This window comes from Corylus avellana, chromosome ca5 (genome assembly GCF_901000735.1).
Source record: "Corylus avellana chromosome ca5, CavTom2PMs-1.0".
Taxonomy (NCBI): Eukaryota; Viridiplantae; Streptophyta; class Magnoliopsida; order Fagales; family Betulaceae; genus Corylus; species Corylus avellana.
The window spans coordinates 23,418,127-23,431,987 of NC_081545.1; the positions used below are offsets into that span (position 1 = coordinate 23,418,127).

Consider the following 13,861-nt stretch of genomic DNA (forward strand, 5'->3'; position numbering starts at 1 on the left):
AAACAAACCTTAGAAGCAATACGAATCCTAGAAAAATCGTATTTCAATCTCCTAGTCAAATTAGGAAGCAATCCTAGTACAAATCGAAATAGAATTCATCTAGATTTGTGTTCTTATATTTGGGACGATTTTGCATAGAAAACATCTGAATTAGGAAACTCTTATGTCACAATAAATTGTAGTATTTTGAGTTAGCTTTCCAATGCCGCTGATTTCACCTCAATCCGATACTTGAGCAAAAAGTCATAATCAAAATATTGAGACGTGCAGAATCTGAAATTTAATCTAATTCGATTTTGACTCCAATTAGAGAAATTTCGATTCAATCATTTCCTTGATTTGGTTAAACTTAACCACATCATCTACGTCTTCTCAAAGTGTGCTTTAAACCCAAAATAAATGGAATTTATTGCATTTTTCCTTTGGAACCTGAAAACACTTAAAACAAAACAACATCAAACAAATAACAATACTAAGGAATTAACATATTCAAATTTAGGGGCTCAAATATGTAATATTTGGCACTCATCACCACCGTTTTGGTCATGCTAAGTAGAGGCAAGTTATGCACTTGAATCCAAAAGGGTGAGTGGGAGAAGGACAACTGGGATGGTGGTGTTTGTCCATCGAAATCATTAATCACCACTATCTGTCTATTGAAATACCAAGGTCTGCCATCGAGAACTCGCCGCTTATCATCCCCATCCGAGAACTAGAAAAGCCACATGTTATCTTGAAGCTCTTTGAAAGTCACCTGCCTTACCAAACGCTAGATACGTGAGAGGACCACTTTGAAAGCCTTCATGTTGAAATTCGTTGTATTCTCGAATCACCCCACTAGGCACTTTGCACCCTGTTCACGTCCCTCTTCGAGTTCATCTTTGGTTATGGTTATGCCAATCTGTTCTCCTGTTGTCAGCGGGGTTTTGTCCCCACTCATCTCTGTATCATCAATTAGGAACAATCATTGCCCGTAGTCGTCACTCGCCCTGCTCTCCACGTCCAGTACACGACCGGAGACTCACCCTCACCTCGAGTTTTTCCTCAGAGAAAACCTAGAGAGAATTAAGGACCTTCCAGAATTATGGGAACCTTGCTTTTTTCATAGGACCATATGTTCATAAAATAATACAACACTGTGTTATATGATTTATATCATCACTATATGATATGAGTATAATCATTACATCTAAGTATTATCATTAGATATGTATAAATCATTAGATCATGTGATCCAAGATCTAAGATCTAAGATCATACGAATTGTAAGATTATATGATCATAGATTCAGGTGATAATACTTAGATCGTATGATATGATCATATCATATTGATATTATGATTAAGTATATGAATGCCATCCAATGATACAAATGTTATTGTATCTAAGTATCATTAAGAATGTTTAGATAATAATAATATTAAATTATACTTGATCACTGTATTAGTATGAATTTGTATACTTATTATATGGCATTATGTGACTATAATTTATATTTGTTTATATAAAAATTAAAAATATATATATTTATATAATCTCATATGACTTATGACTATGAGATTACATATGATAAGTACGATCATCATCATTTATGAGTCATTGACTCATAATTATCATAATTCCTAAGTATGATGATATGATCAAACAGTAAATAATTATCATAATGATTCCTAAGTATCTAAAGATAATACATTGATTAAATGGTAGTGTGGCACAATAACTTATACTCTATGATTGAATAAATATCACGAGCATAACGCTCTTCTAGAGCAAAGCAAAAAGCTCTGCAAAAATCATAGCCACATGCTATGAGGTTACAAAGTCATAGATACAAATAAAAATTCTTGCAATCAAGTGCTATCTATGATTTCAATCTTTCGTTAACCTATGTAAAAATATAGTTAAAGAGCAGATCTGCTCCGAGCATACTAGATCTAAGATATGAGTGATGTGGTCTTTTTGTGTGCAAAAATATCAATAATAAAAATTATTACTTGCAATAAAACGAATTCTTTTAGGATATAGCTATATAGAGGGTGTCGAACCTCAAGTACTGCAGATGTGTTGTTATTAATTTTGTCAAGATCAAATATAACTTAATTAAAAGAAGTTTGTTTGATTGTTTTTGTTTTCTAAAAATAAATGCATAAGAGTAAAGATAAATAGTAATGAGAGAGAGAGAGAGAATAGGGGGGGTTGATTTCACCACTAACCACATAACAATGATCAATCATAAATTAATAAGAGAAATTCATACTATGCATGATATATGACTCATCTCACTCGAGTAGTCAAGAAAATACCATCATTAAGAAATAAGTATGAGTTTAACTTCAGAATATGAGATATTAGACCTCTTGTGATTAATTTAATATGAACGTTTGTAACCATATCAAAAGGGGGAAATTGGAGTCTTAATAGTTGGCCCTTAGATTGAGCCAAAGTATAACACATCTTATAGCTGCGAGGCCACCTCTCGAAGTATAGACTTTTTGTTTGGATGGTGAATGTTGTAAGATTCATTCTTGAATTTTTTTTTAAAAAAAAAACATTTTTTAATAATTAAAAAAAGAATATTAATTACTTTATCCTTGCGACTAATCATTCACAATATTGGTAGGCTCGTCAATCTAGTTATATACGGTGATTATCCCGAGAGAATAAAGTCTTTCTTGGTGTGAACTATTATTCTGCAGGTTACACAAAAACCATTCCCTCAGTAAACAGTGTCAACGTCACTTATTTGATTGATGTGCAATCCAATATCATTAATGTAAACACATATAAGCGCTTTCTCCCATCAGTATCTGTTAAGAATATTATGTTATGGTTATTTACTTCCTTACGTATTATTAGTCTACTAGGTTTACTTTTCCTTAGTCTACTAGGTTTACATTTCCTTAGTCTATTAGGTTACTTGTCTCCTTATAAATAGAGGCCTTTGTATTTATTATCATTATTAGATTAGAAGACTCAATACAATGTAGTCTTTAGTGTGTTTTCGCTTTCCTTTATGCTTCCGCTCTCTATATCTTTCCATTATTCTAACATGGCATTAGAACATTCTAACATGGTATCAGAGCATTCTAACATGGTATCAGAGCCACCTTCTGTGGCCTTCAATAAACGTCTTTGACGTTTTCCGGCGACCTCCCAATTTTGGTCGTTGGCGCGTTGCCAAGCAATTTTCCGCTCAAAATCTCTTCCACTCCTTTAGATCTACAGATCTGTGGAAGATCCGCAACCATCGGCCCTCCGAGCTCCTCCACGCTCCTCCGGCAGTTTCTGCCCGAGCCAATCGCGCCACCATCGTGACTCCTCTCAGCCAAATAACCACCAAAAGTGGTGTCTCGGCCCCAGAACAATGAATTTGTGCAATCTCAGCCTATTCCAGCTTTGCACGCGCCTCCACGCTTCACCTTCAGAAACTGCTGTCTCTTTAACGCGCCTCCACGCGCAGCTGCCACTCCTCCACTCGCCTCCAACCTTTGTCGGATCATCGTGGTTTTTGCTCTGTTCGGTAGATCCGTCGCTAGTGGTCTCAAATCCGTTCAGATCACCACCATTGGAGCTCTGACGCGCCGCCATGCTTCGTCCAAAGGGTTTGCGCATGGGCTTCACGCGCCAGCAACCCTCCTGGCGCGTGCAGCACACGCGCCTCACGCGGCCACCAGCCCTGGGGCGTGCATCACATGTGCCAGCACTTCTCCTCTCTCCTCAACAGCCACGTGTCCTCCAGAGGTGCCGCCACGTCAGCCCTAATCCTTTACCATGTGTCAACTTCGAGAAAAAAAAAATCAATATGATCAGGTTCCAATCGGGTCAATGGGCTAAAATTGGATCTCCACAACCCGGTATAATATCGGTTCCTAAACCGGGTTCTGTCGGGTCAAGCTCTCCAAACCGGTCCAACTTTGTCACCCCAATCCATCGGGTTAGACTCGGTTCACATAATTTTCGTGTCAACCATTTTAGTGGTCCATGGGTTTTCTTACCAAAATATTGGCCCATTTAACTGGCCCAATTTCTTCAAGGCTTTAAGCCCAAATTCTAGAATGGATCCAAGGCTTCAGCCCATTCAGCAGCCACCCTCAGCCACCAGCTACCGCTGCCATGCATTGCCGCCGGCTGCCCAACTCCAGTCACCTCCGGTGAGTTCGCCGGCAGACCTAAAAAAAAAAAAAATCCCTTTTCTTTTTCCCAAACCTTGAGTTTGAAGGGGGATATTGGAGTATTTGAGAAATCACCCGAATCCAAGATTTTCAACCCAACAGGTTAGAATCGGGTTCTGCTGCCACCAGCCTCTGTGCATCGCCTCTGGCCGCCCAACACCGGCTGTCACTCTGGCAACTCTTTCGGCACAAGTAGCTTTTTCGGCAAATTCATTTTTCTTTCCCTTTTCTTTTACCCAAACTCAAGTTTACACATTGAGTTTGAGGGGGGATGTCAAGAATATTAGCCTCGTTTGCCCCCAGCCAGGGTCGGTACTGTAGCTGGAACGGCACTATTCCAGCTACAGTACCAGCTGAGTATTGCCCCCTTCAAGTCAAAAAAATCATCCCAAATGTCAAAAACAACTTTTTTTTTATTCACTTCCCAACCGATAATTCAAACTAAAATTTTTTATTTTTATTTTTTAAAAGAAAATGAAAAATATTATTAAAAAAAAAAAAAATCGGAGAACCGATCGGGGTGGCTGGAGCCACCCCCATGGCTGGTATGGGGGTGGTCGAACCACCCCCAGATCGGCTAGGGGGTGGTTGGAACCACCCCGATGTTTCTCCTCCTTATTTATTTATTTATTAATATTTTGCTTTAAAAAAAATAAAAATAAAAAAATAATAATTTTAAAGTGCAGCGTGCAGCAAAAAGTCTAACCAATGTGCAGAGTGCAGTACCATTCTCATTCACACTTCACACACCCTAAGTCTCACTAACTTTACTGTCTTTCAACAAAAAAAGAAAAAAATTAACTTTTCTGCTGCAAAGAACTCTTCTCCCACATTCTTTCAACAAAATTTCTTCTTTATCTCTTCTGTACGCCGACAGTCCATCTCAAATCATATTTTCTTTCCCAAACCTCTTCCATTTTCCATTTTGTCACACACCCACAAAGCATTTCTCTATTATCCTCTGTGAGTGGGTATCAGTGCAGTGTAGTGCAAACTCACCTGCCAGAAAATTTAAGAATATGATTTTCTTGAAATTATACCATATTATACAAGATCCTAATATAAGTACTATGGGCTTTTTATTTGACTATATTTGAGCTCGTTTAATTTAATTTTTGTCAAATCTAAGTTTTTTGGCTAAAAGTCAAAATACTTTAAAATTTGAATTAGAAACTTTCTTAATTTCTAAAACAAGTGTAGAAGCTTAATTATAATATTTTTACAACACTATCATTGAGTTTTACAAATAAATTTTAAGAGACTTTAAACATCAGCCCCAAAGTACAGGAAGACCTGGTAGCCCCTAAAGTGATATGACAATAGATTCTCGGCCAATTTTAATCTACTTCCCGAAATATTTTTTTTTTCAAATTTTACAAGTAGATAGAAGACTTCGAGAAGACTATGTTGGGCTTTGGTTTGGCTAAATTTTAATTTATTTAAACCATTTTTCATCCATCAAAAGTTTTAGGAGAAACATTTTTCATCCGTCCGTTCAAACCATTAACTAAATTCATAAATTGGAAAAACATAACAAATTGAGTGATAGATTGCATGAGTTAAATTTTCCCTAAAAAAATAAAGAAAAACATTTAAAATCAAACTTTTACTTACGTGTCACAAAGCCATATAAAAGTTGCGTTAGGTTCAAAATTGAAATTTCAAAATACGGACAAAAATCAAAACATATGTCCACAAAATTTTGGCCTTTGATGGGGCTTGGTTGAGCCCTTATCATATCTCAAAAATAAAATAGGTAAATAAATATCAAGAAAGAAATTGTTATACAGCTCTCCATTATGTGTATAGCGGGATTGTTGTATTTTTCTTTTATATATATAAGAAGCTTTCGTAATCCCTCTGGCTGGGTGAACCCATCTATAAAACCATTTAGAGCATTCCCAATGGAAGAGCCATATTTTTATGTAAAATAGCTCTCTAAAACTCACTTTTATCTAATTTAGCTAAGCCATTTTTAAGTGTCTCCACATCCGATTAGCTATATTTCTAAAAAAAATGTGAGAAAAGATTTGGGAAAAAGATAAAGCAGGAGAGAGAAACACTAAAAAATAAAATGGCTCCCTTAAAAAGTGCTGCTACATTTAACTTTTTTTTTAGCTCTTCTAATCAAATATCTATTTTACATATATTTTTGGCTCATCCAATGTGGGAAGTTTTTTGAACATTTGAAGAGCTATTCTAGATAAAAGTAACATTTGGCTCTTCTATTGAGAATGCTCTTACTCCATATTAATTTAGTAAAATGCTATATATATACAACATAACACACAAAAATATAGAATTGCCCACCGAATGAGGGAATAGGATCCTCTTCATTTCTAGTGAAATTGAAAGGATCAAGTTTATAGTTAATATTTTATTTTGTTGAATATGACAATGTAAAATGTAATCTGAACATGAAATTGAGAGAATCTTGACTGGTACTAAAGAGAGAGAGAGTTTATGTATGTGTTTACATTAGTGATATTGGATTGTATATCAATCCAAAAAGTGACGTTGACACCGTTTGCTGAGGGAACGGTTTCTGCATAACCTGTAGAATAATAGTTCATACCAAGAAAATCAATGGACCTTTTTACCAACATGGATTGAGCTTCAGTGAATTCTGGCAATCGATTCCTCAATACAGACTTTATTCTCTCGGGATACTCACTGTATATAACCAGATCGACGAGCCTACCAATATTGTGAATGATTAGCCGCAAGGATAAAGTAGTTAATATTCTTTTTTAATTATTAAAAAAATGGTTTTGGAATGAATCTTACACTACTCAACATCCAAAAAAGTTCATACTTCAATAGGTGACCCTCGGGGCGAAGATGTGTCATATGTTGGATTAATCCAAGGGCTGAATCTGGTGAGACCTCAATTTCCCCCTTCTAATATGGTTGCACGCCGTTCATATCAAGTTAATCACAGAGGTCCAATATCTCATATTCATATTTATTCTAATAATCAGCCCCTAAGACTATTATCAGTGACGAACCTAAGAGGGTTGGTAAAGGCCATGAATCTTTCATTTTACCAAAAAAAAAAAAAAAAAAAAAATTGGATATCCGATCGGGGTGGCTCCTTGACCAAAATAGGGTGGCCAAACCACCCCATTTTCAGCCACCCCCATGGCTAGTATGGGGGTGGTCGATCGGCCAGGGGGTGGCTGGAACCACCCCGATGTTTCTCCTCCTTATTTATTTATTTTTTAATATTTTGCTTTAAAAAAAAATAAAAATTTAAAAATAAAAAAATAATAATTTTAATGTGCAGCGTGCAGCAAAAAGTCTAACCAATGTGCAGAGTGCAGTACCATTCTCATTCACACTTCACTCACCCCAAGCCTCACTAACTTTACTGTCTTTCAACAAAAAAAGAAAAAAATTAACTTTTCTGCTGCAAAGAACTCTTCTTCCACATTCTTTCAACAAAATTTCTTCTTCATCTCCTCTGTACGCCGACAGTCCATCTCAAATCATATTTTCTTTCCCAAACCTCTTCCATTTTCCATTTTGTCACACAACCACAAAGCATTTCTCTATTATCCTCTGCGAGTGGGTATCAGTGCAGTGTAGTGCAAACTCACCTGCCAGAAAATTTAAGAATATGATTTTCTTGAAATTATACCATATTATACAAGCTCCTAATATAAGTACTATGGGGCTTTTTACTTGACTATCTTTGAGCTCGTTTGACTTAATTTTTGTCGAATCTAAGTTTTTTGGCTAAAAGTCAAAATACCTTAAAATTTGAATTAGAAACTTTCTTAATTTCTAAAATAAGTGTAGAAACTTAATTATAATATTTTTACAACACTATCATTGAGTTAAAAAATCCATTGTGGTCCACACAAAACCAGGAAAAGCACCCAATGTCTCAACCGGGACTATTTTTCAATCCACAGCCCCCGTAGGAAAGAAAACCGGTGGCAACACCATTGGACCGAGAGTACCAGTTTCCAAAATATTATTAAGTGATCATTAAATTTGTTAGTATTATATACCTTAATTTCGTAGGAACATAATCGTTATTAATTAGATGGAATAAACCATTTGCAGAAGGTAACCCCTAATTAAGATAGAAATCTATGATAAATAAATAAAAAGCCAAAAAAAAAAAAAAACATGAGAAGATCCCTCTCCTCTCTCTACATTAGAAAACTCAATTCACATGATCAGTTAATGGATTCTATAGGTATTCTAAATTATAGAATTACTGTTTTCTTTTTCTTTTTTTCTCAATTAGTATGCTTTTATGATTATCTAGTAAGTTTTAGAAACTAAAGATTGAGAGATTCCCTAATTTTGGTTGAAACTTGAACAGTTCTATAGGTACGTACAAATAGAATGCACACACCGCCATCGTAAGTGCCTAAGTGGATCCAAACCGATTCGTGGATAAACTGGCAGCCACAAATGTAATGTCAGTCCACTTATTATACTATTCTATCCACATCAAGCCATTAACTCATTTGATTAAAAAAACACACACTTGACGATCAACTCTTCTTAGTTCTCCTGAAGCCTTCTTCCTTCGGCATTTGAAATACCCTACTCACCTGTAATGAAACAAAAAGAAGAGTTCTGAATGAAAGGCGCTTTTCTCACCAAACCTTAAAACCAGTAATGAAGGCCCGGCCAGATCATAATTACCATGCGGCTGTTGAGGAACTTGGGATTTCGATTCTCCACCTAACCCGAGCCATGAACCAATTACAGTTCCTTTAAGCTTATCCACCACACCCTTTTGCGTCCTTTCCCCATGACTCTCATCCCTGGTGCCTAACCGCCTTGCCACCTCCTTTGATTCTGTCACCTTCCCCACAGGCCGCATATCCTTTTCCTTCCCTGGCTCTTCCATCCTCTGCTTATGTAAAGCATCTGAAATCAATTCAGATAGCGCCCTATCCTCTTCACCAGGCCTCAGCTTCTCCAGAACATAGTCCTTCACAGACACTCCTTTGTCTTGTCCTTTGACCCCACACTCCGATTCATTGCTGGTGCCATGCACTTTCTCACCGTATACGAGCTTTGAAGCAGCAGCATTACTCGCGGAGATTGCTTTGTCAGCGACGGCAGAGGTGGCAGATGAGATTTTCTCAGAGTAACTGCTCTGGTTTGATGGTTTCCCGTACACTTCATGTGGGTGGTTTTGCTGTTTGGTTGTCTCGAAGCTTTTTGGGAGTTGAGGTTTATCTCGGATGGCTTTGGCCTCTTGGGGAACTGGTTCTGGAGAGAACTGGTCATGGCTTCCAGTACTGGGTAATTTGGTAAACTGATCGTAGGTTAAAATGGGCAAGTCATGGTCTGCTACTCCAGCGGATTTTGGATCCGGTTCATCATGGACATTCATTTTGACAAATGACTGAAGTATTGGGGTGATTCCTACTACCTTATCACCTGATTTTAAAAGTACTGAGATTTTACTTCTACTAATTAGGTAAGAGAGATAATTTAGTAGATATTTCGAAGAACTGAAAAATGAATAAATTCAACAAATCTGATTACCTGTGCCCGTTGGATCAGGGGCTTTGATCCCATAAACTCCAGGAGAATGTGATACTGTAATTGGCTCATTGATTTTGGTATCGTATCTCTCTTCTGACTCACCGTGAACTTCTGGGTCTTCAATTATTTCTTCATCGTCGTCATCTTCCTCGTCAAGATCATGATCATCAGGAATATGATGGCCAGCGCGTTGATAATCATGATCGTGTTCATGGTCATGATGGCCATGCTTCTTGAGCGTGTCCTTTATCTTCTTTGCCTTTGCCTTCACCTTCTTGATCACCGATTTCCTCTCATGGGCGTGCTCATCTCCACCTTGGGGCGCCACTGAAACAAAACTTTAACAATCACCACAAGAACAGAGAACACAAATTACATTAAAGATCTTACCAGCTGGATGCGGAGCAGCATTATGGGGGTCATGATCATCGTAATTGTGACCATGAGGATGTGCTATACGTGAATCCATACTTTCAAAGAAAATAAACTGCTTAATTGGGTCGTTATGGTTACTGTCCAAGAAACAGAGTGTGCAAACTACAAAGGAGAAAGACAAAAAATTGGAAGTATATAGAGAAGACCAAAACACAGCGCTTTGCCACCTTTGCATGGCTCTGGCGTTTTATCAGTGAGCACACGTGTAGCAACACCAACACGTCTCCGTTCGGTGGCACGTAATACGTAAGTACTGTACATGTGGCACAACGTTGCGTGACAGTATTCTTTTTGTGGTGGACGATCTTATCAGGAGCGGATTGGATAACCTACAGAGTTAACTGCTCCTTTTATTAGGATCACTCGAAGTAGTCCCTTGCATTTGTTCTTAAAACTTAACCGCAAAAGATTAAAGAAAAGTTCTATTAATCAAGAGCTATTTGGTCTCTTTTGGATTCATCCACTATATATGATACAAAATTGAGTCACTAATTTTTTTTTTCTTAAATTGTATTTCGTATCATGCCTGTCTAGACATGTAAAATTTATTTTTGAATTTGTAACGTCTCGGCTTAAAATATAAGCTGTAAGTGGAATGATTTGAATTTCCATGTGACGATATTACGTAAATGAAATACTTGCACAGGAAAAATTACTTAGTAAAAATTTTCTTTACTTTTTAAAACCACAAACTTACCTCAAATCCATAATGTGCCGGATCATCTAATTGAACTCCTCATAATTGGGGCATAAATTTTTATTAATTAAATCACTCCATAAGTTTTCAATTGTTATCAAATAGATCATTTCGTCTACATTTTGATAAATTTTTAATAATATTGTCATATTATACCCAATAAAAAAAGTGATGCATCTCTTTTAATAAATAAAAAATATATATATAAAAAGAAAAATTACAATTACAATTACATAAATAATAATAATAATAATAAAAAAAAAAAAAAAAACCAAAAGTGGCCACTCCCCAGATCGAGGAAGGGGGTAGCCGTGCAAGCCACCCTACCTATTGTGTTTTTTTTTTTTTTTTTCATATTTATATTTATAATTATAATTTTTTTTTTAAAAAAAGAGAGATGTATCATCTTGTGACTGAATATTGTGTGGTGGCCCACACGCTCCGGAGCATGGACAGCTGTCCTCTACATGTGGCTCCTTCGGTCTTTCCTTCGCCCGCCTACCTCCTCCTCCCCTGCCGATGTATTGTGGTATTTTGGTCCTCTAAATTTTTGCCCTCTGGTCTCCATTACTGGTGTGTGTTCATCACACGCCGGTGAGTAGCTTACATGCGCCGGCCTTCGTTGCTGCTGTTGCTATTGAGGGTTTTTTGCTTACTTTATTGTATTTTGTTTTATGTCTAGTATTTATGTTTGTTTTGTTCTTCTTCTATTTTTGTGTGTGGTTTTTAATCTCTCTTATCTTCTCTAGCTAGTTTGATCTTTTTGTGGAGATTGTTTCATCAACCGGAAATCGTTACTCCTTTCAACGGATTCAGATTAGAATTCAATGCCTCTCATTTAACAGTCTCCTTTTGGTGGGTGTTATTGTTTCAAAGCTGGTAAGCTTTCTGACTTACTTCAAACACTACTTTGATGGTGTCATTTCTTGGTCTATTGACGGGGCAATTTTTTGGTTCATTTCTTATTTGTTTGTATTTTTAGCTTGTATTGCTATTTTGAGTTTATTGTTGGAGAGTCTAACCCTTTTTTCAGTTTTTTGATTCCTTGTATCCTATTCTTATTTGCTTAGGAAAAAAAAAAAAATTGTGTGGCAGCACTTTAAAATATTTAACTGATGATAGACATCACATAATGAGTAATTTGAAAAAAATTCATAGATGAGTAATTGGTAGTTGGTTCAATACTTCAATTATTCTGCGCGTACAAATGGTGCACAATGCGCACCTAGTGCGCAACTTAGCAAGACCCTGACGACCCCTGATATAAAAGCCACCCCCAACTTAGACCGCCAAAATTTAATTCAATTCAATTCCGATTCCAAAACCAGTCCGTTATCTGTATGAAATGCGTACTCGCTTCCTCAACATCGACTACTTCTCTCCAAGCCAAACGCTAGAACCCCTAACCTTCCTCCACCTCCCAGTCCCCCGCCTCTCTCCTGCCCCTCTCTCCACCTTCCACGACCTCGTCCCCTTCCTCTCGCCCCTCAACGTCTTCCTCCCAATCCACTCTTTTCCCATCCATTCCGCTCTCTCCAAGTTCTTCTCCGCCGTTCTCCCTCACCACATCGACGATGCCAAAATCGAAGACCTCGGTGCGCCTGTTCCGTCTCAGAGCCGCAATGCTTGCTTCGACGAGGCTCGCCTTTTGCAGGTGAATCGCCAGATTAATTGGCGTTCTTCTTGCCTGATTCTGCTGTTTTAATGTTCCAGTGAAGTTGTTAGGTTTTGGTGTTTGAAGTTGTTCTTCTTGCCTGATTCTTCTGTTTTAGTGTTCGAGTGAAGTTGTTAGGGTTTGTTATTGAAGTGAAAAGTGAGCTTGATTTAAATATATTGTGATTTTAGATGTTGTCTCTTTTTGCTTTTGTTTTCTGGCCTTTTAGTTATCGAAGTGTATTGTTCTTCTCAATTTAACTAATTCTGCTTTGGAATTTGAAAGAAGAATTTAATCTAAAGCAGTGTAATTTGGATGTACTCGATTATTTCTTGACTAATGCTTTTCAAACATCCGAGAAAGCCGTTTTTGAATGTGAATATGATGTTTATTTATTTATTTTTGGATGATAAATTTTTGTTATATAAATCAATTCGGTATTGAAGGCAAAACATTTTATTCAAGTAAATGCATGATCCGCAAGAAGCTATTAAGCTATGTGATATATTGAAACTGGAAACAACAAAAGTTTTGAAGTCTTAAAACTTACACTCTAAGCTTAATTTTGATCTTTTTAGTTCAGAAATTCAGTTTTATGACAGTTCTTGCATTAATGACAACCAGGTGGAAGCAAAAGAATTTTGAATCTGAACTTACATTTATTGAAATTCTCGTGCAAGTTTAGTTAAGGATTTTGAGGTATCTGGGACTTTAGCTCGTTGGGATCCCTTTAGTTTATATAGATTGTGTTGATTTGCAGCAAGAAGCTGCGGTTCTCTACGAAGAGAAGGAAGTGGAGAGTCAAACAACTTCTGGATCTGAAACTCTAGAGATTGAATTGCCAAGAGTATGATAATGGCTTCCTTGCTAGCTTTATTTCATGCTCTTGTTTGGTCTCGTCAGGGGTTTTCTTTAGAGTATAACTCATTTCATTGCAGAAGGATGATGGGATTGCTGTTTGTGATAAGGAAGCAAGTAGATATGAAGTAATCCAATTCGAAACACCAGAGCTGGATGATTTTTTGGTAAAATGAATGTGTACAAAATAATGGATAATTTGGTTTCCACAACTTTTTGAAATTTAATGGAATGTACTCTTGGTTCCTTAACTGTGGCTGTATTTTGCAGGAAAATGCTTGTTTTTTTGAGAAAGAGCAGATACAAATTTCGTATGGAGTTCCAAACAATGAAAATAATCTGGTATATATCTTAACCATTTTATAATTCATAGTTTTTGTAGTTTTAGTGGCTATAACTACTAATAGTTATCATCTAACACGGTGATTTGAGATTTTTTTTTTTTTTTGGGGGGGTGGGGGGTGTTTAACTGGTTCAACGCTGCTTTTCCATGGATAGTGCGGTGGGTGGTTTGGTTTCTAATTG

The 13,861-nt window shown here is 36.9% G+C and overlaps 2 protein-coding genes across 3 annotated transcripts; one reads left to right on the plus strand and one right to left on the minus strand.

Annotated features, from left to right (window-relative positions):
* Positions 1 to 8,598: 8,598 nt before the first annotated feature.
* Positions 8,599 to 10,217, minus strand: LOC132180398 (low-temperature-induced 65 kDa protein-like). 2 transcript variants are annotated; one of them, XM_059593201.1, is made up of 4 exons: positions 10,083 to 10,217; positions 9,693 to 10,019; positions 8,838 to 9,584; positions 8,599 to 8,743 (listed from the first exon to the last, which is right to left on the minus strand). In XM_059593201.1, exons 1-4 carry the CDS (start codon positions 10,159 to 10,161, stop codon positions 8,736 to 8,738), a joined length of 1,161 nt encoding a protein of 386 aa, XP_059449184.1. In that variant the 5' UTR covers positions 10,162 to 10,217; the 3' UTR covers positions 8,599 to 8,735. The 2 variants fall into 2 exon arrangements, with proteins under 2 accessions (XP_059449184.1, XP_059449183.1); XM_059593200.1 differs by having other exon boundaries at positions 8,599 to 9,584.
* Positions 10,218 to 12,152: 1,935 nt separating this feature from the next.
* LOC132181967 (protein SHORTAGE IN CHIASMATA 1-like) lies at positions 12,153 to 13,767 on the plus strand. The gene is made up of 5 exons (XM_059595180.1): positions 12,153 to 12,478; positions 13,239 to 13,325; positions 13,417 to 13,503; positions 13,607 to 13,678; positions 13,744 to 13,767. Exons 1-5 carry the CDS (start codon positions 12,170 to 12,172, stop codon positions 13,765 to 13,767), a joined length of 579 nt encoding a protein of 192 aa, XP_059451163.1. The 5' UTR covers positions 12,153 to 12,169.
* The last annotated feature ends 94 nt before the right edge of the window (positions 13,768 to 13,861 follow it).

Excerpts from the sequence above, each read along its gene's own strand:
- LOC132180398 (XM_059593200.1), bottom strand. The coding sequence starts at position 10,161 with ATGGATTCACGTATAGCACATCCTCATGGTCACAATTACGATGATCAT. Across the intron at positions 10,020-10,082 it reads TGCTGCTCCGCATCCAGCTG|TGGCGCCCCAAGGTGGAGAT; the intron begins GTAAGATCTTTA and ends GTTTTGTTTCAG. Across the intron at positions 9,585-9,692 it reads CCCTGATCCAACGGGCACAG|GTGATAAGGTAGTAGGAATC; the intron begins GTAATCAGATTT and ends TTTTAAAATCAG.
- LOC132181967 (XM_059595180.1), top strand. The coding sequence starts at position 12,170 with ATGCGTACTCGCTTCCTCAACATCGACTACTTCTCTCCAAGCCAAACG. Across the intron at positions 13,326-13,416 it reads TAGAGATTGAATTGCCAAGA|AAGGATGATGGGATTGCTGT; the intron begins GTATGATAATGG and ends ATTTCATTGCAG. Across the intron at positions 13,504-13,606 it reads CAGAGCTGGATGATTTTTTG|GAAAATGCTTGTTTTTTTGA; the intron begins GTAAAATGAATG and ends TGTATTTTGCAG.